At 38.2% G+C, this 26,125-nt stretch overlaps 3 protein-coding genes across 14 annotated transcripts in view; all 3 read right to left on the bottom strand.

Annotated features, from left to right (window-relative positions):
* Positions 1 to 20: 20 nt before the first annotated feature.
* On the bottom strand, positions 21 to 22,164 carry GTF3C3 (general transcription factor IIIC subunit 3). 11 transcript variants are annotated; one of them, XM_054829796.1, is made up of 20 exons: positions 21,967 to 22,105; positions 21,416 to 21,587; positions 20,733 to 20,835; positions 18,047 to 18,243; positions 17,501 to 17,624; positions 16,804 to 16,995; positions 16,355 to 16,520; positions 15,138 to 15,285; positions 13,331 to 13,403; positions 12,228 to 12,314; positions 11,053 to 11,156; positions 10,261 to 10,432; positions 9,600 to 9,802; positions 8,897 to 8,998; positions 7,853 to 7,988; positions 6,956 to 7,193; positions 6,406 to 6,596; positions 5,614 to 5,738; positions 4,284 to 4,436; positions 21 to 3,361 (listed from the first exon to the last, which is right to left on the bottom strand). In XM_054829796.1, exons 4-20 carry the CDS (start codon positions 18,191 to 18,193, stop codon positions 3,239 to 3,241), a joined length of 2,484 nt encoding a protein of 827 aa, XP_054685771.1. In that variant the 5' UTR covers positions 18,194 to 18,243; positions 20,733 to 20,835; positions 21,416 to 21,587; positions 21,967 to 22,105; the 3' UTR covers positions 21 to 3,238. The 11 variants fall into 11 exon arrangements, 10 of the variants coding, with proteins under 10 accessions (XP_054685771.1, XP_054685770.1, XP_054685769.1 ...); XM_054829795.1 differs by lacking the exon at positions 21,416 to 21,587 and having other exon boundaries at positions 4,284 to 4,470; positions 21,967 to 22,164; XM_054829794.1 differs by lacking the exon at positions 21,416 to 21,587 and having other exon boundaries at positions 21,967 to 22,164.
* Positions 22,165 to 22,706: 542 nt separating this feature from the next.
* Positions 22,707 to 25,547, bottom strand: C6H2orf66 (chromosome 6 C2orf66 homolog). 2 transcript variants are annotated; one of them, XR_008577612.1, is made up of 4 exons: positions 25,419 to 25,547; positions 24,289 to 24,489; positions 23,683 to 23,786; positions 22,707 to 23,007 (listed from the first exon to the last, which is right to left on the bottom strand). XR_008577612.1 is itself a non-coding variant. In XM_054829761.1 (3 exons), exons 1-2 carry the CDS (start codon positions 25,539 to 25,541, stop codon positions 24,307 to 24,309), a joined length of 306 nt encoding a protein of 101 aa, XP_054685736.1. In that variant the 5' UTR covers positions 25,542 to 25,547; the 3' UTR covers positions 22,707 to 23,007; positions 24,289 to 24,306. The 2 variants fall into 2 exon arrangements, 1 of the variants encoding a protein (XP_054685736.1); XM_054829761.1 differs by lacking the exon at positions 23,683 to 23,786.
* The window catches only part of PGAP1 (post-GPI attachment to proteins inositol deacylase 1), a 41,779-nt gene continuing 41,083 nt past the window's right edge, over positions 25,430 to 26,125 (bottom strand). Inside the window, exon 27 of the mRNA XM_054829760.1 lies at positions 25,430 to 25,563. Coding sequence (XP_054685735.1) covers positions 25,560 to 25,563 — 4 coding nt within the window. The 3' untranslated portion in view covers positions 25,430 to 25,559. The remainder of the gene's footprint in view (positions 25,564 to 26,125) is intronic.

Genomic DNA, 26,125 nt, shown 5'->3' with positions numbered 1-26,125 from the left:
TTCTACACTTGTCAGTGCTGCTATCAGGTAAGTACAAATGATTCAGTTTTTAAGACAATCAGTAGATGCTTTTATGAGCAGTCTTTTACTTGAATTAGTGTTTTATATAAAATAGCTCTTCAGCAATAAGCAGCTAACAAAATTAGCATGGTTACACCAAGTAGTTTGACAATCTACGTAGTGTGTTTGACTGAAACTGTTACTAAATCTCTTAGTGACGCCTGAGGAATATTCCGAACATGCTGACAGGTGAGGCTGGCATTTGTCTAAGTATTCTCTCCCTCTTAGTCTCTTGTTTTCAACAATTTATGAAGGCTTTCCAAAAATTGTAATGGCTGGATATCAAGCTTTTCCTGCCTTGCTGTTTGTTCCCACACAACATTTTACATTTCAGTAAAATAGTCCTTACTGTGAAGGAGAATTAGAAAAGGTGCTGGGTTCATCTCCCCCAGTGTTATTCATTGTCTTGTGAGCATCCTTAAAACAAGCTACAGCCAGGGAAGCCTAAATGTGAATATAGTGCGTGCCAAAATAAATCCCATACAGGTGCTCATATTCCAAGAAGTATTTGTGTTTCAAACTCACAATCCCCTGTGTATTCTCCATCCCTTACCTAAAGTACAATGATGAAATGTGCAATACATGGTCACAACTTCATTGTTTGAAAAAGAATTCCAATGTAAAGGCACTTTATTAGTAGTATTGCACGTGAAACATGGTTTAAAACTTACCTAATTCTGTACTGGACAGTACGGCTACGTTCTTAAAGCCTAGATTAGCATATGTAATTTCTGTACACATCTCATGTTCTGTGCTTTGCAGGTCAGTTCACTGGGGTGGAGCCTGTTTAAATGTCTTTTCTACTGGGGAGCTCACATTCCTACAGTGTCTGTTTCGTCTTGAGTCTTGTCTAATCTGTTACTACTGCACCATTACAATATAACATATTTGTAATATGGTGTAAAAGTGAAATCTAAGTAGCATACTGGTTATCTCATAACCATAAATGCAAGTTGGATATAGCTACGGAAAAAATGTAAGTTCTGTCTTCATAGATACTTTTTTTTTTCACAAGCATTTGAGAAAGCTTTAGATATTTTGCATTGAGACAAGTAGCATCCCGTCCTTCCAGATACTCAAAATTGTTTAGAACATCCTTTCAGAACACTATTTTCTAACAGTACGAGTTTTCCAGTCCATATTGACTGGGTTTAATTAAATGCTAATTTCTGTTATTTGGCGCTTAAAAACAATTTAGAAAGCAGTTTGAGACATGCATCATCAGCATTCAGATTGTATTTTTCCTTTTTATTTGTACAAATGCTAAAGATTCATACCTCCTAGCTTTAAAAACTAAACTACTTCAGAATTCTAGCAGGAGTAGGGATCACAAATAAAGGAATTAATAGTAATGCCTTGATGTTGGTTAATTTTTAAGACAATTCTTAAAAAAAACCCCACCACATAACCTTCTTCTATGTCAAGTCTATTTAAAAAAATGTACAAGCAAGAGGATTCTGAGTATTTCAGACTCGGTTCTGGAAAAGAATAATGTAAAGGGAATCTGTACTGCATCTCTGGCTTCTGTTTTCTAAGCATTAGCTCAGTGCTGAGGGCTGTATTTCTGGGACATTATAAAACTTTTGTCATAGGAAGAGACAGAAGTCATTCGCTGCAAGAAGAAAAAAAATCAATGGGGTTATAAGATGTGAAGAGGCCAATAAAGAATAATGAACAGAAGAATTTTTACCCCAAGATGATGCAACAATTGGCTATCATGTCAAAAAACAGTGATGAGGTATCACAAAGAATGAAAAAGGAAATGGTGGTAAGGGAGTCATTCTCTCCCTTCTTCTGCAGCCTATGAATACCCCAGGCTAATGTAACTAAAACGTTCTGCGTTTATAGTTCTGCAAACTTGGCAAGGGACTTGTATTTGGGCAGTGCTGCCCAGTACTATTTCCAAGTAAAACATGCTGTACTTTTCTGAGTTAGTGAGACTTTCTTGGTATTTGTCTCTTACCTTTGTATTCTCACTATGGCCCAGCATATCTCTCGTGAAGGGGACGTGCGATATATTGTAACTTAATGTTTGGTTTGAGATAAAATTGCCTTACCTTTAGAATTGGTCTAGGCAACTCCACAAGACTTGTTTCTTAATCACCAATTGCAATTGTGTGAGATGATTACAGAGCACAAATACATACAGAAGTGGGCTGAAAGCAAATAGCAGTAGTTAGCTGTGACACGGTAACAAGAGTGTTTGGGAGGCACCAGCACAGTTTGTTTTCTTTTCAGCAAACTACCTTGCTGAAAAATATTTTTCAGCCTTAGTTTGCTGTAGCGCATAACATACATCCACATTTCTATATATACATAGAACTATATACTCTTTTTTTAACTTATGATAAAGCATTGCTTCTCTTGCTGGGTTGGAAGCAACATACTTCCACCATCATATGCTACTTTTCAACTGTCAGAAATAAATACCCAGACCATTTGCAATGTATGTTAAATAATAAGCTGTATAATATTATTGTATTAATTTTTGCTATAAGCTATTCAGTAGGATATATGTTTGCTGAGGATGAGTAAACATTATCATTAACCTCAGAATTTTTATTAACAAGTTCAGAAGAACAAAGGTCACACTGATTTCACAGTAAAACAGAAATCAATCATCTCCTTCAAATACAACAGCTGCTAGGAATATGAACTCCTAGAAAATTCGGAATACTTTAAAGATCTTGAAATACTGAGTTCTCCATCTTCTCTGGATTAGTATGAGCCTGTTTCTTCTATATTACAGTAATTTAATACCGTACATTAAAAAACCCTCATCACCAGTGAATATGGCTTCTTGAACAGCCTCACTGGTAACTAGTTGTAATATTGCACATTGTAAATCTTCCTTAAAAAAAAAACCAACCCACTGGGCTTCAGTTTTCACTGTTTGATTCTATATACGAGGCCAAGTATCAGATTACAGAGCAGTGCAAGGAGAAGAGCTAATAACAGACACACTGGAGCACATCAGCGTTGCACTCAGACCGTTTCCATCCATGTCCAATACAGTTCAAATGTCCAAAGTAGAAAGAGTCCAGAAAGCTCTATCCAGCACAAGCCACATCTCTGACCAATGACAGAAAAAGCTGTACATACAACCAGTTTCCCCAGCACTGCGTAATGCAAAGGTTAATTACACAAAGAGTATCAATTCCACCTGCCACAAACCTCATCATACCACTGCGTAGGTATACAACATCTTTTGAGCCATTCTAGTATTTCCACTGCTCTGATAAATAAGCGACAAATTAAAGGCTGTATCTCTTCTCAAGTCTGTCTGATCAGTTTCTATTCCCTGTAAAAATAATGATTAAACAAAGTTATCTATATGCTAAAATAGCACAGAATTGAAACATCAGTAGCAATTACAGTGGAATCAAGTCACGTGTTCATGATTTATATAGGCTCTCAGTTGTCTAGAAACAAAAGTAGGATTCCTTCTGAGTTTCCACGTGTTGTTAATCACTAGAGTTATACAATTACATACTCAAAACATTAGCTGTAAATTAGATAGCCAACTCATAAAACAGGAAAGTACTATCTTATTTTGTCTTCGTATGCAAAGTATTTGTTTCTGTAATCAGAATGTGAATGCTGCCTCTGTCTTCTACGTGGCCAAAAGATTGCTGCTTTGAACTCCCAGCGCTAACACCCGTGTTTCTTCCTTTACCAACCCTTCCCATTTTCTAAATACACTTGTAATTTTTCTACCCACCCATGTCAAAACCAGGCAAAAACTTTCCCTCAGACCAGACTTGTAAATGAATGATGCATCAATTAGGATGATCTAATACAGATCAATTAGAGTAAAGCCATGGCTCAGATGCGTTTAGGCGTTCTTAATACAGGTTCATATTGCTCCAGCCTCCTATTTTATAGCATGGGTGAGTAAATAGAACTTCCAGTTATAATTTCTTGCATATAATATATATAAAGTTCAGCTATTTATTCAGGTAAAGTTGTTTAGCAACGCTTTTTCCTGCTACTTCAGCCTATTAGTAAACACTTCAAAATGCATAAACCTTTGAAATTAACACATGCATAAATGCATTACCAGGTGACAATCAGATTTGGGCTTCCAACGTCAGGGAATTACAATACAAATGAAAGGAAACTCAACCACACACATTTTTATGTATCTCTCTTATCTATGGCTGAGCAATTATAAACATTGACCTGACTCTACTCTCTGTATATAACTTACAAAGATACAGTACCTCTAAGGTGAGAGGAGGAAGTTCGAGGACTTTTTGGTAATAGTGGATTGCCAGGTGCAGCAATCCCAGCTGGTGAAGGCCACGGCCAAGGTTGTAGAAAGACTCCTGACATGGTCCACGCAGGTCCAAGTACCGGTGAAGGAAGGAGAATCCCTGTACACACGTTAGGCACATTTGTGAATGTTCCCTTTAAGAAGACGGCAGTAAAATATGCTGGAGAAGAGGTGTTTAAATGTATCTATTCAAACTTTTGATTCATGCTTCCCCACAAAACCACGTGCAAGTTGAAGGCAAAAAACAAGTCACGTTTGATTGCTGAGACCTTGGAAACTGCTCTATCAGTCTCACTGCCATTGGTAACAACAGGTACAGCTTTTCAAGAAATTGAACACACAGGTATTTAATATAGCGACTTATGGCACTAGCTTGCTAAATGCAGGAGTGTGTATGTATGTGTTTATGTAATATACACACACGTAAGACTGGTTCATGTTCAAAAGAGCTGACCACCTTAAAAAACATGCAGCCAAAGGACAGGCTAGAGCAAGATCTTATTTTTCTTAAAAAAGTCTTTAAGCGGTAACCCTCCCCCTCTTTGCTTTTAGAGGAGGAAAAAAAAATCCCCAAATCTTCATTCCCTTTCCTTCACTCTGCCTTGGATAGCAGCAAGAAATGGTTTAATTCTACAGCTTTTCAGAATTCTACAAAATTCTGAACTCCGTGAAGTACATATGAAAGTATTAGTCCTGGAATGCAAGCATATTCCTCTCTTGATCTTGTGCTCCATATAGATATTTACTCCAATACCAGTTATCATGGAAATTACCACTATATCTCATTGTATAAAGTGGCCAAAAATAAACATCTCTGAATAGGGCATGAAAAATTCATATATCCTAAGCAGCAGGCAAGAGTTCATGTCCCTTCTTAAAGCCAGCAGATGTTTTACTGCCAAGTCACCAGCAGAATTTGAAAGGAAACTCATACCCAGCAATTCCCGTGCTATGCCTTAACAAATCTAAAGTCGAAGCACTCACTGTTATACTTTCTTATGACATGCTGCAAAGTGAGAGAAGTGATTTGTTTCTCATCTCTAGGATGTCACTGCCTACCAGGTTGGTGCGTTACAGACTCTTCATGACTGAAGGTTTGCGTGATGCTATAAAGATGAATGGCATTAGACCAGAGCAACCTCCCATACAGGGCAAAGGGAAAGATCAAGAGGCAATACAGTATTTTGCATTAAAATGCAGTGTTTCGTTTGACACTTGATAACTGCAACATACAAAGCCAGGAAACACTATAGGTAAAAATAATCACACTGACTCACCTGCACTAGAAGAGCATGCCTTTTCAACACGTATTTCTGAGAAGCCATGTGGATGAAAGTCAAGCCAATACAAAGACTGTACAGAGGTTCATCTGGGTTTACACGAAAGGCTTGTACGTACTGTCCTAAAAGAGAGTAACTGAATCAGGATGTTTGTTGCAAAAAGCATTCCTGACGAATTTAAGGGCAAAAGGAAAACCTTCAAATTAGGAGTGTGAACTAAGAAAAGAACCACTTTAGTATACCTACATCAAAATACACAGGAAAAATTATGAAAGAAAATTTTGTATTTTCAGCACTCCTTGGATTCTGAAGGAAAAACACAAAATATGATGTAAAATATGTAAGCAAAAAAGAATCGGTCACAAACAAGGCCCTTGCTGGGATTTATATCCTGGAGGCCACACATCTTAGGCGTGACATTCGGAGAGCTTGACTGAAAGCCGTAGGTTTACTTCAAAGGTCTTAAAATGTCCAAGCAACTTTATTTGCTGTTTAAATTGGTCTGTTTCTGTCCTTCTTATTCTTTATTATCATTAGCTTTAATTATCTTTGCAAGTTGGTTATATCTGCAATGTGTGCTAAACTTGAAACATACCAGCTTAATTTTATCAGCAAAACTCTTTAATGATGCTTTGTGTATAAAATAATTAAAGTACTAGATCAACACTGTGAAGCCACCTATAATTTTCTGATGTATGAAAAAAAAATGACTGTAATAAATCTTCCTCTGAAAAAACCCCCAACATTCACTTGTTATATCTGTTAATATTAGAACATTAATGACATTACCAAGAGCATGCTTGAAACTGCCAGATACAAATGCATTATGCCCGTTTAGGACACACAATGCGTGATTATCAGGATTTTTCAGCATTAAGCGGAGACAAAAGCGATGGTGACGGACATCCTGAGACTGCATGGTAACTTGATTGAATATGTTCCATAGCTGAGGTTTATTGACATTTTCCATTACCATAATTCTACAGAATGAAAAGTAGACAAGGAATTAGTAAACACTATAGTAAATGCTGTATCTGCAATAGAACCTCAACAGTTTAGGGAAGATAACAAAGAGGAGATATTCAAGGAGCCGGTCAGTGACTGAGGCAAAGTTGAGAGTGAAGGACAGAACTCACGGTTCCGGCCAAATCAGCCAACCTACTGCATTATGCATTTTTTTTAATCAAAGGCTATCAGAAAGCTCCTTTAGTTTCAACAGCCTTATCTGTTTTAGCAAAAGCTGGAAAGCATCAGCCTGCCTCCTTTAGCAATATTTTAAGCAGCATGACTACAGCCTCAGTGGAAGCAACTACAGAACAGAACCTTCTCCATACCCCACCTGATGTAGTTGTAGGCTTTTCTGAAGTTCTTGTCCAAAATTGCAGCAGAGAGCCCAAAGTATTCCAGCTCCTTGCGTTTTTGTCTGTCATCATAAAATGAATAATATTCCAATGAGGAATCCACTAGTAGCTCTGCCTCCTTGTACCGGGAGAGGTCACATAAGGAATATATAGCCTTCAGGAGGAGGTTCCACCAGTCATCTTTTGTCAGAACACTCGTGAGAACAGCAAAAATTGCTAAAAATATTGAAGTTGGTAAGTTGAGAAAATCAAAAGAAGAGAGCTAAACTCTTTAAAAAAAAAAAGGTCCATACATCAAACTGATCTTTTCAAAAATATCTCAGCATTAACAGGTAAAATAAAGCTATAATATTTACTTTTTTCAGTTAAAGTGCAGTTTGTAAAACACCAGCAAAAAACCAGTCAAAACTTGGGAACAAATGGCAAGAAATACACACAGTTCAAGTTGTACACATATTACCTGAATGCATTAAAGTTACTCTTCCTAACATATCAAATGGTGCTTAAGAGTGCAGTCTGGCTCAACCAAGTCTGGGCCAGTTAAAAAAAATTAAATCCCACCACTTTTAAAGCATGTATTTCTATTATGTTCTAGATTTGCATGTATTATATTTGCACTGAGGATAATGTTGGACCATATGATCTCTAAAGGTCCTTCTCGATCTAAATTATTCCATAACCTTACTATTTTTCTTTGAGTGAGGATTGTTCCCTTAAGTTATATTATCTTCATTTTTGCTGCCTTCTTTGTCCTAAAAATAAAGCAATGTTAACATCAACCGCATGGATTTAACCTGCAAAATAGTAAAGTTTATTTCGTTTTTCAGAACTAAGGAGTTCATCTCATTGCTTTGTTTTTAATAAGCATGTGTTACCTTTTGCATCGCAATTTGCTGTCTCTTGGTCGTCATTGTCAGAAATTTTATCCCTTGACACCTTAATAAGATAGAGGTGTCTCTCTCCAGATTTGGAACTAGATATCAAACACACCTGAGCTCTGCTCATTGCTACCTAGAAACAAATTTAAGGGCAGCATTTCAGATTACATTAATACATCCTACAACAAAGGCAGCTTTATGGCCGATCCATCTTGCTCACGTTGCATGCCAAAACAGGCTGCAACTTGGGAACACCACAGTAGAGCAAGATGATGAGAGAGAACATTCCCAAGAGGAGTATTATCTCTGCATTGTCTCATGCTCCAGTGCAAACTGGGCTATGTAAAAGAAAGATACAAACTCTTTAAATGACTTAAAAGACTTTTCCTGGGATTGGAACATCCCGGTATGTATTGCAATCAAAACTATTTGCATAGAGGCCTAACAAGAACAAGGCCTTTCTGTATCAGTTTCAGAAATATGTGGATAGTCAGCTATTCAACCAGTGTAATATAACAGCATTTGCTCTGACCAGATGGATAAAACTGAGATGTAATATTCCCCTCCCTACTCAAAAACAAACAGAAAACAATTAACACGAAACCACCACCACTGTACTTACTGGCTAAACAAATTCTTCTTTGGTCATTTTATCACAAGAAAACATTAAAAAGAAATTTAAGAAATTCAAAAGAAAACTGTTGAAATAGAAGCCAGTATCAACATTTCCAGAAAGCACTACGCTGATTGCTACAAAGGTAAGAAGCAGCTTTAGTATTCAGTCTGTTCTATGTACTCTGAGAAACAGGGAGTTGAAGTCACTGTATTAAGAATTACACACACAAGTGGTTCCTCTGTTCTGAACGCTACAGGCAGGAACACCAGTTGTATAGACTCTCTGCAAGATTATTATCTAACAAAACTATGACACCATTTGCATATAAAACCCACTAGCTTTCATCCTAAGTTTGTTTGTCGCTTATCTTAACCCAACTCATAACTGTCCAATTTCTTAAGGTGTAGCTGTAAAGACTGGCTTACCTTCAACAGCATTGCCAGCATCGTAAGTAAAGTGTCTATGTAACCATACATTTTGCCTTGGGAATACAACAGGGTCGAACGATGGAGGAGTAACTTTAATTCCTAGATAACAGTAAACATTATTATTCAACCTCTTAGAGAGTGAGTTTACAGAATAAACAATTTTGACTCAATACAGTACTAAAGGATTGCAGAACCTTCTACAGAGTTCTAAGAATCTTAGCAGCAGCAGGTAAGATCTCCCTAAACTGCCCTGCAGTAGTTACTGTTTCAAATTCTCAAATTTCAGAGAAATTCAGCATAACTCTTACCTATAGTGAAGGTGCTGCTGGAGAGGGGATATAGACCTTTTGCTACGCCATCAGTTACTTTCAATAGAGGCCAAACCATGTAGCTCGTATGTAGCAGCTGCTGGTCAACTCAATGCAAAGTGGCTGGCATCAAGACTGGTTCTCAGTGGCCAAGAGGTTGTACATCGCACAGAAGTAATCAGGTGGGCCAGGGGAAATACTGATAGAACGGTCAGGAAGAAAGAGCCATGTGGGCTCAGCCCTGGTACTCTGTAATGAATCGTTTGCTGTGCTCTGAAGGCTCACCAGGCTGTAGATAAGTAAGTCTCAATCCCTGGTCCTATATAGTTGACATCTTTGACCACTACCATAGTTTATCAGAATAAACTGGAAGCACGGAACACTCTACCCACCTGCTGGGCAGCGTTAGCATCCTGAGCCAGTGTATCTGGATCATACATGGGTTCCAGAGCCTCCAGGGCTTTTTCAGGTCGGCCCAGCTGCTGCTGAAGTGTTGAAAGTGAGATTCTTGCATCCAGATGCAATGGAGCAAGATCAACAACTTTGGCATAGCTCTCTGCAGCACGCTCCATGTGTCCCAAAGCCTTCAAGCACTCTAGAAATACCATAAATGACACTATACAGTTAAATGGCAGAAAAAGAAGATTTCAAAGCTTGCAAAACAGTTAACATACTTTTCAGATACTTTTCCAGTTAAAACTACCCAATACATGTATTATTAAAGTGAAAATATTCAAAAATATGTACTGATGCATCCACAGTTTCACTTAAAGCATCATCTGTTGAAAAAGGACATAATGCAGAATAGATGCCCTTTCACTTACAAGAAAATAAAGTATTTTCAGCAGAAGTAAATTTCAATCTATAAGATCAAAAAATTGCTCCATGACAGGGTTGTCATAATAAACTCTAATTATAGTTTTGCAAATACCAATTATCATTCAATACGTGAATCTAAAATTTCAGTGACCTTAAATAAAGGTCCCTGGAAATGCTCATCATTGTATTATCATCTCTCAGCACCATGCATTCAGCAGTCCTGCTTCTTCTCACCCGCGTGCCGGAGCCAGACGACAGCCAAGTTGTATCGTTCTGAGCAGACAAGGGAACTCAAGAGAGGCAGTGCTGAGTTGTATTCCCCAACATCCAGAAATGCCTCTGCGACGTCCAAATACAAGTCACCCATTTCTTCTGGATTTTGTTCCACCAGAGTGGTCAAAAGAGGCTTTGAAAAAACCACACAAACTACTAAAAGCACAAATAACCAATGAGAACATTTCTTTAAGATATAGTTATTGGAAGCTTACATTTTTATGCTATGATTTTTATTCTATTTGCATTCTGAACTACACTCCTTCTATTTAAATGTTAGTTTAAAAGTGAAAAATAAAGACCTGAATTTCAGAACTCCTGAAAAAGCCACATTTTTCTATTCTAGACATTTCAGACCCTACCCATCCATACATTTCATACCCAACGGATAAAAGTGCCCATCAGTGAGGAGTGCTCTTTATGGAAGAACAGTCTTCAGATTTAGTGGGGCTTTAAAACAAAGCAAAGATGTGTTCCTTAGTGTTCAACAACTGTGCAATGTGGTCCTGGGCCTGTCACAGCACATAGGCTGTGATTTACTGTCCCTTAGTAATATCTCCACTGGAGCCATAAGGACAAAAATAGTATTTCTGCTATTATGGGTTTGCTAGGTTTCTCTCTCGGAGTGGGAGGGAAGCAAAAAGAATCTCTGCAGCTCTCTTAAGGACCTCAGTCATACAAAAGACGGAAAAAATTACTTGCTTTGGTAATTTATTAGAACATCCCCCAACTTCTGAGTTGTTTTCTACTTACACTGAGTGGCTCTAGGATGTTCAAGTGAACCAGGCACACCATCAGCTTGACCGTGATGTCTATGGGAACGCCCTCAGGTATGCGGCAGCTGACCTTCTCCGCAGCTGTAAGAAGATCAAGAATTTCTTTCTGAACCCACAGGCTTTAACAAGCACTTCACAGGCTCCACATCCCCCACCAGGCCATGTTCAGCTCAATGAAGAAAATACATTCTCATTGACTCTAGTAAATGTTGGTGTAGGCCTGCCCTCTCCCCTTCTTCTGTATCCTTCCCAATAGTTGAAACAACTTCTTCCTACTATCTCTGATCCTAATAATTTCATCTGAAGCATCAAGTGCTGTCAGTCTGCATCGACTTCAAAAGCAGGATCCCACAGGATGTGCTTAGAGTCTGTGCCCTTTTAAGGTGTGCTTTCTTCATAAAGCTTTCCTTTAGCAATTTATGCACCTGTACACTCTTCTTGCTTTCTGAAGGAAATACCCTGTATTAAGCTATTTGCTCTTATTAAGCTAAGTCTTGTGTACCAGGGATCTGTCTGTACACACCGTTACACACAGTTAACTACAGAACTTTACACAACAGATAGACAGAATGCAATCTGATGACAATGCAAACACGAGACAAACAAGTTACCCATGACACTGCTAGCAAATTACAGGCCATACAGTAAAACTCCGTTATTATATTTCGTTCACATGCAGTCACTCCTCAGCCACCCTGTTTAAGTTCCCCTTCAGCTTAATTCTTACAACAGACATTCGAAGGGTGATTGCTATAAACTGAGAGAACTGATTGCCAACATAAGGCTTCCCTATTACCTTCTACATTCACATCCAGTTACTGCAAATCACAACATGCAGATTAATTCATCATTCTATGAACACCTTAATGCCCAGCATGAGTGTAACTATTTGCCTACCGATAAATTCTTACAAAATGAAAAAATTTCTTTTCAAAGTGGGGAAGCCCTGGGAGATGCTTTTGGCTTTGGTAGCTGGCTGGGTGAGAAGTAAGTTCTGAGTAAGGAAGACAGTACATAAGAAACCTTTTCTGGATCAAGCCCTATTTCTCTGCTATTAGAAATCTTTCCCAAATTTTATGTGATTGCAACCTGGTTCCTGAGCATATGATCAGTTCATAGACTTGTATGAAATTAAAAAATTAAATTACTTACCTGCAGCACTGGATTCAGCAACTGGATGATTCTGGTCATCAGTCACTGCTTCCTGGCTTTCTTGGGTTTCTGCCACTGCCCCTGTATCTTTTTAAAAAGATTAACAGATTACCCTAGTAGCCCCAGCTAAGCCAAAGGCTACTTGATTTTGAATCCATACTTGATTGGTAGCTTACTCTGAAAAGTGGACTTTTTTTTTTCCTTTGGAAGGACAGCAGAGCAGGAAGCACTCAAGAAAGTTATAAAGCCACAGAGGGCAGGGAACCAAGCTCTTGGGTAGTTCAGAAGCTTTGTCTTACAAAATTACACACCCTAGGTAACTTGGCAACACTGTGTTCTAATTCCTAGACTCATTAGAGTTTTCCTTCTTATAAATTATCTGTTACAAAGTCTCTATCAGGACAGTTGTTCACTGATGAACTGTATTTTTACCTGGTCCATTAAAGCAAAAAGCCAACAGAAGTCTCTCCTACTGCACTGGGTTTGGAACAGATTGCTGAAATAACCAACCAGTTTAATCACAGAACAGACTGTCTGCTTATGGAGTTGGCAGGTTGTCATCATTCTACAGCCCAAACAGTTTCAGAGTTAAGCAATGACATTCATGAACAGGTTTCTCAAAGATGACCTACTTTATTCAATTACTAGCTAATATCCCTAGATTTCTATACACCAAAACATTTCGGTGTTTAATAACAGAAGTAGGATCGATGAAGAATATTATTCTCAGGTCAAAGGTTGATATTTTGAGTATAGACGCCACTAAACTTATCTAATTTTTTTTCAGAAGCTATTTAGCTGGCAGAAATAACTGTCCTGATGTGAGCACTCTGAGGAATGTTTAGAACTTTAAAAGGCCTCCAGTTGCCTGGAGAGCAGTCCTTGTCATTAATGAGTCAGCAGAGCTAACTGGACATCAGAATAACTCCTTATAGAAAGCTGAGGTCGTACAATGTAACTCATTAAAAACACTGAAAAGTTTCAAAAGAGAAAAGCCTGTCAACATGCATCAAAATATACCCATGAGTTGAAAAGGTTATGGAAAGAAAGATGTCATATTAGAAGAACAGCAGGGTCATACTAACTGCTTGTTAGCTACTTACCTTTTTTCGCCTCGGTTGCACTTTTTTCCAATACTTTCTTTTCAAGTACAATTCCTGCAAAATCTGTAATAACCTAAAACAGATGAGTAACTCAGATCATTTTAAAGATTTAAAGGATAGATGGAGTGGCCAGCCCACATGGCAGTTGTTTTAGACATCACAAAAGTTATCAGAAGAAAAGCTGCATTCATTTCACATGGGGTTAGTTGACTAGTATTGAGTTTGATCATCTTATGTCTTTGTCCACTGTTTTTTGACTACTCAGATGATTCAATCAGCATCTCTTTAGCAAATACAACAGTTACTTTCATCACAACTGTAAAAGTTTTTAACCTTTATAGCTACTGTTAATGCCCTTTGGAAGAAAGACAAGGACAGTAAAGCACCAAGTAAACAGCTAAACTCTCCACAGATCTTTCCAAAGTGCTGCAAGGATTCCTCAGCCAAATATATTGCAAGGAAACCCTATGGTTTGTCTCAGTTTAAAAAAAATTATTAAATAAAATTCACAGCTACATACGGACATTTTACAACAGCCCTGGTCATACACATCATGACCTGAATAAAACCAGTATAATTCAATGGAACAACTCATTTACCAAAAAAAAAAAAAAAAAATCGAAAACAGACAATTCAAGACATTCACTTGCCCATGGGGAGGTGCAAGGGGGGGAATGCACAAGTATAAAGGACTCCTGGTCTAAGACCTGATGCAGTTTGGTATTTTTGTTCATGAATTGTAAACTAAATATTTAAATCATTACTGCTGCCAAAACAAGAGTGTTAAACGCAGAGTATCTGGCCCTTAGGGGAACATATCAGATGATTGCAGTAAGATTATTATTTTTCAACTCAGTTTACAGCTCAAATACAGATTCAGCTGTCTAGGAAGAAGAATCACAGGAACAGACCTGAGGAGAACCATCAAGAAGAAACAGGGGAACAGTTCTATGATAGTATTGTATTAATAAATCTGGCAGCTGAATACTGTGTGCATAAAATTAACCGTTTGATTTTTAAAATGGGAAGTATAGAGAAGGGTCAGAGGAATTGTTTGTAGGCTAGTGATGCTTTATATGGACAGAGAAAGACATAAATAAAATCTTAAGGAGAAAATAAGAAGAGGTAATTAATATCAGCAAATAAGAATGTTCACAAGGAGAAAGTCCCAACTATGAGTGTCTCTTAAATTCACCTGGAAAAGTACAACAATGGCCAGATACTAAAGACTTTCCTCTCAAAGCCAGACCAAAACAACCAGGAAACATGCCTCAAAAATGAAGGTTAAAAAGCACTAGAACAAATTGGGAACGGATAGGCAATCTTCTCCAATTCCTGATTCCTTAGAGTCAAGATGTATTGTCTTTCTGGAATGTGTGCTTGATGCTTAATGCCTAAATTATTAGTCATAAAACAAGCATGCCAGATAAAGCAACAAGAGTCTGCATTTGAACCATTATACCACTCAGTGTCACCCTTTTAACCTTCAACTTAGAGAATGCCCTTTGCTGGTACCCCTCACAAAACCAGCTCATAGGTCTTCTCTGGCTACTAAGGTTATGGCAAATGTAGAGGAGGAGAGGAAGGATCCCAAGATTTTAAACCTGGAACAGCATTCAAGTCTATCAGCCCCCATTTTATTAAATCAAGCCATTAACTTCAATGCTAATTACTACAGAACTAATAGAAAGCAATCTGTATCTGATCAGCTCTATTACTATAGAAACATGACAGGAATATTAACTGTCCATCCTGACTGCCAAAGAGGTGCTGAACATGATACAGAAATGCATCTAATTCTCCATACCGCCAATGCTTTGTCATACTGTTTGGAAGAAATATACAGCTCGGCTGCGATATTAACATCTTCCATGGAGACAAGGCTCTGGTGTTTAGTGAAGGCTTCTTCTATTATCTCAATAGCAGAGGTCACATCATTGGCTTCATAATAACTCCTATAAAACACAGATATGAGATACCAAGTATTTAAAATAAATGACAGTATGTACTTTGAACATGAGCAAAACGATTTTCATATTTCTTTTATTTTTGTCTATTAGTAAATATTTTTACTAGCAAGAGTAAGTTACAAAAGACAGTGAGAAAAAGGGTGTTTTTTTCTTTTCTTACAACTGTTGAAAATGTTTATGTATTTCAAATAATTACCATTATTTTCTGCCCTGTATAGGGACAGAATCTGTATAGGGACAGATTCTGCCCTAACATAGGACATCACTGAGGTTTTCATTACCACCTCAAGCCAGGTATCAACAATGTGTTGCATCAACATGGTTTCAGAAAAACCTTCAATAATAATATTGCTACAATACACTTCCTTGCATCTTTTGGGTGCATTTCACAGCCACAGAGATGTAAAGACTTAACAAACTGCTTTGATACAGGCCAGTAACAGCTTTCTACAAGTTAAGCTTGAGAAAGCTGAGATATAAAGTAGTAAACAACTTACTAAAAACTATGATAAGAGAGCTACACCACGAGCCTCCTCTGTCTCAGACAAGCTTCTGTGACTTGATCTGCTCTCACTAGCAGAAAAGGAGAGGAGGCAGATTTTTAATTGCTCCAGAAACGAATCACAAATGACATATAAACTATATTCCATTGCAGATGGTTTGTATTTCAGATTGAATAGCTTGTTTCATTCAGATTTGCTGGTGATAAGTTTCCAGGTCTCTAGGGATATTATACAGATAAAAAATGCATTGCATTTGTGTATAATTGTATACTACTGGCATTTTTTCAGTAATCGGTATTTGCATTTTATTCTGTTACTCTAAGAGAATGCAACACTTCTAAGATGACACATCAATCTTACACAGGATAATTCCTACATGTCAGGCTTTGGAAACATTACAATAGTTGGGGAGCACATGCTTGTGTGTGGGTCACCCCCAGCATTCCTTGATTTAAGCTATGTACTCGGTTTGAATCAGCTGCAGAGCTTATAATATCAATTTTTGAGAAACTCTGGAAAACCAAATCACACTGCCTTTAAGTCCAACTTACTTTGCCATGTCTCTAGCCAACTGCATAAAGCGCTCTCCATCAGAGGGAGACAGGAGATTCAAAATACGTCTGTAGCCATCCATAGCCGTCTTATGTTCCCCCAACTGTTCGTAGAGGCTTGATCTCTCCCATAGATAACGCACATTGGTTGGGTCATATTTCAGAGCTACAACAAGAAAAAGCCTGTTAGTAGCCTAGTTTAAGAAAAGGCAACAATGGATTTCACATTCATCTACCTGACTAGATGAACGTTAATGGACACGCACGAGCTTTTTGTAAGAAAAAGACATCCTATATTAAAGATTAATGAATCTTTTACCAAAGTCTGGACAGAGGTACCAGAATCTTAGCAAACTGCAGCAAACTAAATTACAAACCAGAAGAAAACAAAATGATTGCCATTAGCACCTAACATTTATTTTAAAATATTAAAATGGTTGCTATGCTACCTTTTGTGTAGCAAAAAACAGCCTGTTTGATATTGTCCTGTTCCAGTGACATTTCTGCTAGTCTAACCCATTCCTCGGTATCACTAGGATTTAAGTGAGCTGCAATCAGTTCAAACTGTAATGACTTCTCCATATCGCCTTGGTCTTCATAGATCATGGCAAGAGTAGAAAAGGGCTCATGAGCAAGAGGAGCTGTGTAAAAACAAAAAGAATGTTTAAGAACTATTGTTTTAAAACCACCTTGAAAACAAAAAACTTACCTTTCTGCAAACAACAGATATCAGAATTCTATGAAACATCAACATTGCTCTGTTTAAATTCAGAAAAAACTTGGAGACAAGTTTCCAGTTCCTTTTTATAAATTATTAAACAGCCTGACTGAACTTAACAACAACCATTTATAGCATTATTCTACATTGTAAGTCATGCTGATATTTATACCTTGGTTCTAAGACAATAAAAGCAAACTGTGTAAAGCTAAGCAAAGGCCCAGGCCTCTGCAGAATTAGGGTCCTAGTTTCTTTTTATAAGAAAAATAATAAAGGAAATGCACTACGTATTCTTAATTCCACACTATTTACACAGTGACATTCCTTGTACTATTTTCATTATTAGTGAAGCCACACTGAATTTTCCTAATGCACATGGCAATTTCATTCCATCCTTAAAGCCAAAAAGCTTTACCATTCTAACATACCTTGTCGAATGATTTCCATGCACATTAGAATAGCCTCCTCACGCTCTCCTCGAGCAAACCTGATGTTGGCCTCTCCCATCAGCCCCCTCAAGGCACGAGGAAGTTTGCTGCGAGGTCTTTTCTCCTAAATGGAAAAGGGATATTCTTTCTACCCAGGATTCAGTTGTGCCCAAATTCAGAAGACATCAGTCAAACTTGTGCTTAACACAACATAATAACAAGTTATTTAAGCACTTGCGATATGAAAATGACTGACCAAAACATTTGCTAATTTTCATAACTGGCAGAGTAACTCTGGTATCTAATACAAATACAATCCAGACACTGGAAAACCTCACTTCATTATTTTTGAAAGTTTTCAAAGAGTAATCTACAGTCATTTTCTAAAAAAAACAAAGACAGGCAACACCAACATAAGCAGAAGTACTGTACACAGAATTATTTTCAGGCAAGTTTCTCAGCAACTAGCTAAAATCACACAAACTGGCATTTATGCACTATGCTTCAGGAGACACAGGGAAGTTAGATGAAAGTTTAAATACTTGCTTTCATCATTTTCTTGGTCTCTCGATTAAGTACCATCTCCAACACAAAAACATCTCCAGCTGTGGGTTGCTCAGTAGTTTCTTCTTCCTCTTCTTCTTCTTCCTCTTCCTCTTCATCCTCCTCCTCCTCTTCATTTTCCCCAAGCATGGACGCAAAGACCCGATGAACAGATTTACTGACGCCATCTGCAGTTTCTCCTGGTTGAGAAAGAAGCAAAAAGGGTTTACGATATAATCAAGAGTACATGCTGCTTATCAGGACAAGTGCAGAGAAAATAGAATTCTTCATAATTAGTAGCCCACTTGAAACAGTTATTCTGTATGAAAAAGGCTTGCAGAAATGCAGAAAAACTATTAACTACCTCTTCAGTTTTAAAACTCTGCATTATTCATCACCAATGATTAGTATACCTCAGCCTCTAACATTTTTTGGATATTTGAAATGAAAGCCTTGAGAAACACACAGAACAAAGCAAGAGTTTATTCAACATTTTTCTCAATCCATACAAGAGAAGCATATTAAGGCAATTTTCAAGCATTGAACTGGTTGGATGGAATAAAGCTTTTCAGCTGAAGAGGCTAAGTGAGCAGACAATTATACTAAACAATAACGCAGCAAACAATTTTTAGAAGTAATTTAAAACAAGATCTTGTAACTATTCTATCCATGACAATAAGTACCTTTTAACGTGTGTAAATGCAAAATCCAGATTATTCACATTTCTCCAGAAAAAGAAATAACAAAATTGTTTAAAATAATTAAGAATATACTGCTATATATCAAAAATAAATATGCCTAAAGCACATAATTTTTAAAATTTTCACATTCTTTAATTACAACTTTTCACTACTAAGTTAACCCAGGGCTATAACTGTCCACAAGTCTATATCAATGCAAAATACCACAATAGGTAGTGTTGAAAGGTTTCAGCTGGGGGATTGGGCAGCTAAAGATCTGATAAAAGAATAACCACAGTATCAAGTTAGGACTGGAAAAATAAATCCATCATATATTGCATATATACAAGAGGGAATTGGGTACTACACCTGAGTTCATGGGTTTTGGGTTTTTTTCTGACTTGGATATTAAGCATCTAAAAATCAAGACTTTTCTTCCTCCCATCTGAAAAAACCTAATTATTAATTTAATTTCCCTTTTATTTCAGTCTCATTGGCTGCAGGAATCATCTGAAGATTGTAGCAGATTAACTCTGAAGATTTGTGTATGAAAAGTGATTTTAACAATGACCTTTTCTAACATTTTTCTTCTGAATATCCTAAGTTTGATTCCAAGAGCAACTCTTTAAATAGTGATAAATATTATCAATGCTTCCTTGATTCTGACTGCTCTTGAGACTTCTGTGTTCTCTGTAGTAAGAGCAGAAGTAACACTATCACACAAATCTATCAGAATACGTTGTTTTCTTAGATAAAGATCATGTGCATGAAAAAACACTTAACAGACTGGGTAGAATACAGAGCAGAAAAGAGCAGCTTGGAAATATTTCAGAGAGATGAGCAGAAAGAAGGGGTCAATAAGGAACGACAGATATCTGGCTCCAGCCACAATTCCAGTGTTCATTTTCTGTCCTTGTAGGATAAGGTCTGGCCATACCTTCAAAACTGAGGCACAACTGACACACATTTTAGGTGAGACAATTTAAGGCCTATTTTTGAAATTTAAGAAAAGAAAAAAAACCAACAAAAACCAGAATGATGAGAATTTGCAGTCAAAGTAGCAAAAGGAGTCTAAGAACCAACACAAAGAGGTAAAAAATTGCACTTTGTTATCTCACAGCATTGGCAATCCCACAAGAATATGCCCTGACCAGTGCACGGAGTACAACTTCTGAAGAGAAAGTGTCTGAAACAGACCGCAGCACTCTAAATCCCAAGCTCAAATCCAGAACCTGAGTTATGGGATCAGCAAGCACTGATACAAACTAGACAGAGAAGCACTGCTTCTACCACTTCCTGCAAGTCTTTTCACTATGTAGGAACCCCAAGGACATTAAGCTTATTTTGCTACGGATCTAAGGAGATACTACCATCCCAGTTACTGCACAAAGCAAGCCGGCCAAGGAATCTGTAGCTAGGAATATCCAGCAGAAAACAAGGAGCGAAATAAACGCAGGCACTCTAAAGAGGCCAAAGGATAACTGAGTAGGAGAAAAAAAACACAGAGACAAAAGGAAACACCTCTTTTTAGCTATTTTATTTCACTCTGGATGACAATGGAAGAAGGCAACAGTCACACAGTAGCATCAAATACTCCAAAACATTCAAGTCTCAGCAAAAGACTAGCAAAGAAATGAACAGGAAAAAAGCCAAAACAAAACAGACAGAAGACTTTTTGAGATAAGTTAAAAACTTGAAATTATTTGTAACTTTGGAGAGAGTATATAATTGACACCACATGGTTCCAAGCCAGGAGGGGGAAAATAGAGAGTTTTCTAGAAAAAGATGACCAATTAGCTAGATCCAGCTTCTTAAAAACATTGAACAAAGTTAAAACCCTGGCTATGACTTGAAACGTCATACAAAGAAATACATTCTAACCATGTGCTTCAATACCCACAGGTTCAAAAGAAGCAGCCAAGTATATAAAAAGTCACCTATCAAAGAGCAAATGCTTTCAATGACCTTTTAAATACATTTTTCACTGAAGTTATTATGTTAATATTTACCATCAGTTTCATCCTGACTTTGAGATTTCCCAGATGCTTTTCTGGATGAAGATGGAGCCTCTACATCTTCAGTGTTTTCCTCAGCCGACGCATTTTCGCCATCCTGTGCACGCCAACAATATTGGTTATCAGCTTTATAACATGACTCATTCCTATTTCCCATAATATTTACAAATAGCATTTAGACCATGGGTTTCCAGCTTTTGCAATGCTAGTGAAACAGGTGGAATAAGCACTATATTTGTAAATGCACAAGACCCAGCATTACTTGCTTTCAAGACCTTTATGTTCTTAGCAAAATGTGAGGTGACTCAGACAGTGACTGTTCACATTACTTTTGACCAAAGAGACTAGTCCACTGCTTATTTAGCATTACAGTGAGATAAGAGGACATGGTCAACCATATCAAAAATCGTTACAAACATGTGGCAAATCCTTTTCGAAGCCTGCCTTTTTAAACGCAAAACAAAATACCAAACTAACACTTGTTAACACAGTAAGAAGGTTGCCCTAGGATTACCACTTGTCCTGCCATGACAACTGAGTTCTGCTGAATTTGCTCTCTGATGACTAGGAAATAAAGAAATTCGGTTGCATTTTGACATGAAGATGGCAACGTTAAAGTTCACTACAACACTCCAATCAAGCATACAGAATTTCTCATAATATCTCCATCTGCTTACTTTTAGACGCAAAGCTGCGTCTCCCTGTGTTTATTGCTGCCAGGAAGCCACAACGGTTACCAAAAGGAGTCAAACTGGATGTCTTCCATGGATCCCACACAGAAGATGGTGGGGGAGAGGTAGCAGTGTGTGCTGGATGATACTCAAACCTGCTTCTGCTCATTGCTCCAGCCTAAAGAAGAAATTAATTATGGTGCCTGAAGGTAACTGCCACTAGCCTTTGCCAAGTGCAGGGACACAAGCCACAGGGGCACGAAGCAAAATGCTGCATGCCGCACTTCTGAAAGGCGGACGCTTCCCTGAACAACTTTACCAGAATCTAATGACCCTTACAAATTAAAGTTATCTTCTTATCATTTTTGCACAGAAATTAACTATTACGTAGACAGTAATCAATAGCTGAGCACAGTAATCAGCATCTGAGCGCGGTGAACCCCCACACACACGAAAGCGAGGAAGCCGCGCCGTTCCTGAAGCGGTCCGTGCCCTGCCAGGTCCTGTCATGCAGGGAGCGGGCCAGGCCGCGGGGGTGCCAGGCGGGGCAGACTCACCTTCTCGCGGCTCTTGCGCTCCTCTCGCCGCCGCTCGAACTCCTCGAAGGAGATCTTCCCCTCCAGGTAATCGATCAGCTCCGGGCTGAAGCCCGACATCGCGCCGGCACCGCCCGGGAGCGGGCGCAGCTGCAGCCGGCGCAGCTGTAGCCGGCGCAGGGGAACCTCGTTCAGGAAAGGACGCAGGTCCCTCCGCTATGGCGCCCGCCACGCCCCGCGCCCTCACGCACGAGTTCCGCCCCGGCCCGGGGCCGCTGCCTTGGGGAGGGGGAAGCATCGGCCCTTGGGAGCGGGCAGCCGGGGCGCTCTAGGCTAGAGGGGCTCCGGAGCCGGGGGGGCTGCGGGGAACCGCCTCGGCAGGCGCTGCTGCTGTGCTCGCTGCCTTGGAGGGGCCAGCGGCAAGAGGGAAGCGCCTCTCTTAGGAAGCTCACTGTTAAGAGATGTGAGATCATCTTTTATTACCTCAGAAATAGGTGTTATTTGTACATGAGAAGGGTTTCTTAACTTCATATGGTTATACAGTTATCGTGCAGGTGATTTATTGTCTGGGGCAGGGTCAGAAATGGGTGCGAGGGGCCGGGAGTGAGGTACAAGCAGCCATCTGGCCACTGAGGCAGGTCACTGCCAGGGCCAGTACTTCCCGCCATTCCCTGCAGTCTCCCAAGAAACTACTAGAAGACTTCTCATAAAAGAGTATCTGAAAACATCACTGCAAAACAGTTTGCAACATATAGCTCCAATAAACTGAAAGGTAACATTTATTTATCAATTTTGAACAAAGACACTTAGCAGTAGTTAAAACCACTCTGCTGCACTCCTCATTTATTCACATTTAAACAAACACAATTCTGCAGTAGCCAAACATCACACATTTGTCAATAGACAGCAAATGTGCCAATTACAGCATGACATCAGATTCCATAGGTAAAAAACTGTGATAAGTGAGAAAAAATTTAAATTGTCAGGTAACAGTTAAAAAGTCAAAGCAGTAATATTTTGCTGTGAAGGTTACAACTTCGCATGAAGTTCAAAAGTTAATGCCTGAAAAAAAAGAAAAAAAACCCCGATGAGATACAAATACAGACATATTTATATGCAACCAGGGTATATCCAAACCAAGACCCAGTCATGCTGGCTGAAATACCCCAGCAGACCTCTACTTTCAGAAAACTGTTCTGAACACTGAAGAGAACAGCTGTGATCCTCTTGAATTATTGGGACAAATTGCTTCCACCAGTCATTTTCTCACTGTTGCTGTAACTTATAGTAAAGCTACAGCATCCCTTCTAAAGTCCCTTTTAATTTGTTATGCACAATACTCAGTGTGGTGCATTTGGGTTCCTGACAGACAAACCTGGCAAAAAATTAACTTAGTATTAATATTTGAGTCTTCATTATTATTCATGAAAGTAAGAATAGTGGAGCTGTGCTTTTGATTACAGAAAGAGATGTGCTTAAGCAGGCAGAGAACAGAACAGAGCTAAAAATCCTAAGTTGAATATTGATTACAAATTAATCTCTAAGATACTGGGTAAATCATCAAAATGCTTAGATTCAGATCTTACTGAAATTTTCACCTATTTGTAAAACGGGAGAGAAAACAATGATCTACCTTTCCTCAGAACTGCCAGTGTTCACTGACTCTCAAAATGAGGTATGAAAGGATTTATTTGTTACAGAGTATGGTTATGCATAGATAAAATAGCTGAGAAGTACCTGCTATAAATTGAGGCTGGATTTATTAATAATGCAAGCTTGTCCCTCTTCGATGTTATTTCATATTTATGGAGAGATGTAAGTTTGCAATCATTTTATTCAACCTTCAATTTTGGTGGTAGAAATAAGGAAAACAGCATGAATGGACAAAGATGTAAAATATGATGTATGCTTTGTTAGCACAGTATCTTCTAAGTTAACTTTCTTAATATATGTATATCACAGGAAACGGTTAGTCTCAATTTATAATTTTACTGATATCAATTACTTAAATAAAACCTGCATTCTCTATTATCTGTACATTTTCAGAATTCTTCTCTGCATGAAGAGAGGGAGAAAAAGATGACCAAAAAAAAAGAAAGAAGCATGGTCTATATAGGTCTGTGCAAGCACCATGTGTGATTTTACCAAAGTAGTAAATACCTCATAAATCTCTACCTCAACAATCTTAAACCAATTTCAGGCAAGAGTTAAGGTGCTACATTTTTAATTTCCTCTGAAAGAGAAGTTGGTTTTATACTTCAGACAGAAATGAAAATCACTTGAATCCAAATCTTTCACTTGGTTACATGTAACAACATTAGAGGAAAAGGCATCCTCTTTTACCTTGGTCAGCAGCATCTTTCAGCCTTTGAAATAAGTTGGAAAAGAATTTCTCCTTTCTTCATAATCTGCAAATGCAGAAGCAATAGGATCCGAGTAGAACATGACAGGCCTTGGTCCTTCATTGTTCATAGTGAAAGTAGCTGGGAACTTTCTGAGATCAAGACCCCTGTCCAAAAAATAAGCCTGGAGCGTTCTGAAAAACTGAACATATTTCACATGTGAAAACAGGGCATGCCCAACAGAAGTTAATTATTTCTACTGACACAAAAGTAGATGTAATATTTGTTCCTATGTGGGATGAAATCCTCTATTTTTATCAAAAACTAGTGTAATACAAGCAATATAATTCAGACACGTCCACTCCATCCATGGCTTGTGCACCTTACGTGGTGTCCAAAGGCCACCAACTGTTTACTGATCATCTGTGCTCCCCACAGAAACACGGAGGACTCAAACTGTATCCCTTATAAAACAGGTACAGCAAAACCCTTGCTGAGGGAAACAGTACAGTTCAGTTACACACTTCTCTAAGAGTTAGCAACAGTGGGCAATTGATTTGACCAGGCCTCTTCAACCGCTTAAAAGTAGGAATTAATGCTTCTTAAAACAGTGAGGAAAAATTGTGGAAAACTGGTATTTTTTTTTTCCCTTCACAAATTCCTTGTAAGATTGAGCAAATATTCCCTTAATGATATTTTCTTAGCTGTAATTAACTTTCAGATCATTAGCCACTATTCATGACAATGTATCAGATGCAAACTTATTTGTACTTCCAGAAGATGAGATAACATGCAGTCAGCATACATATTTGAGAGAAACATAATAATCATTCCTCTTCTGTTTTATGAAACGAATGGTTGTATAATCAAAATACTTTTTTAAAAACTAGAGCTGCTGGATGAAGATACAAGGAAGTTTTGTGCACTATTGCACACCGAGAATGTTTCTTCAGTTAAGGGGCACATCTTGACTGAAGAATGCTCATCCAGTTGTGGTTATTGACTACACAAAGTGCACAGTCACTAACACTACATTTAATGGGCCCTTCTTACCTTTAAATTTAGAAGATAAAAATTCTCATGATGGAACACACAAAAATCACACAAAACTTTCTTGCAGTATTTCCTTACCAGGTCTCTGTTTCTAGGGTTATCTAGAGGTTTCCATGTTTCTTCTGGTTGGAAAGGAGCACCCTTTGCCAATCCTCTCACAGCCAATACTGTACATAGAGTCAGGAGCACCACTTTCCACATGTTGGAGAGATGAACAGACTATCTGTAAGAAGGACAATGAACCAGACTCCTTAAGTTCTACAGAGCCATCACTGGTACCAAATAGAGCAAGCATGAGAGTCCAGTGGAGTGATGAAGTTAATTTATCCGTGCCAAGGAAAACCTGCCTACTGCAGATTACATCTGTGTGCTATCGACTTTTGGGGGTTTATACTCATGTACTAGGAAGCACAAGTTATTCTAAAGAAGTGTTTCCCATACCAAAGCTATTTCTAGACACTGGATTCTCTTTTCAAAAGGGAGTAGCATGCCATTTAACACAAAATATTTAAATTTGTAAATTTATATTTGTTATTACATACAGCTATTTTCATTGGCTGGTTAGTTACAGTATCAGATCTTTGTGTGCTCCAAGGAGAATGGAAAAAAATACGGCTTGAGACCCAGATAACTCAATTTTTAAAACTGCATTAAATGAAAATGTACTACATATATTAGTAAGTGCAATAATACAGTCTGGTATAATATACTAGAGACCCATTTCGCAACTTGATTCAAGAAAAAAAAAATCTCCCTTTCACATTGTTTAAAATAAAGCTTACCAG

Source organism: Grus americana, chromosome 6 (genome assembly GCF_028858705.1).
Source record: "Grus americana isolate bGruAme1 chromosome 6, bGruAme1.mat, whole genome shotgun sequence".
Classification (NCBI taxonomy): Eukaryota; Metazoa; Chordata; class Aves; order Gruiformes; family Gruidae; genus Grus; species Grus americana.
The sequence above is the reverse complement of the archived record's forward strand: the minus strand, read 5'-3'. Positions and strand labels throughout refer to the sequence as shown.

Coding starts and splice junctions, on each gene's coding strand:
- C6H2orf66 (XM_054829761.1), bottom strand. CDS start 25,541: ATGTGGAAAGTGGTGCTCCTGACTCTATGTACAGTATTGGCTGTGAGA. Junction 24,490..25,418: donor ACCCTAGAAACAGAGACCTG/GTAAGGAAATAC, acceptor AAATATGTTCAG/TTTTTCAGAACGCTCCAGGC.
- GTF3C3 (XM_054829794.1), bottom strand. CDS start 22,065: ATGTCGGGCTTCAGCCCGGAGCTGATCGATTACCTGGAGGGGAAGATC. Junction 11,157..12,227: donor TGCTGAATCCAGTGCTGCAG/GTAAGTAATTTA, acceptor ATCTTCTTACAG/CTGCGGAGAAGGTCAGCTGC. Junction 9,803..10,260: donor CGTCTGGCTCCGGCACGCGG/GTGAGAAGAAGC, acceptor TGGTATTTCTAG/AGTGCTTGAAGGCTTTGGGA.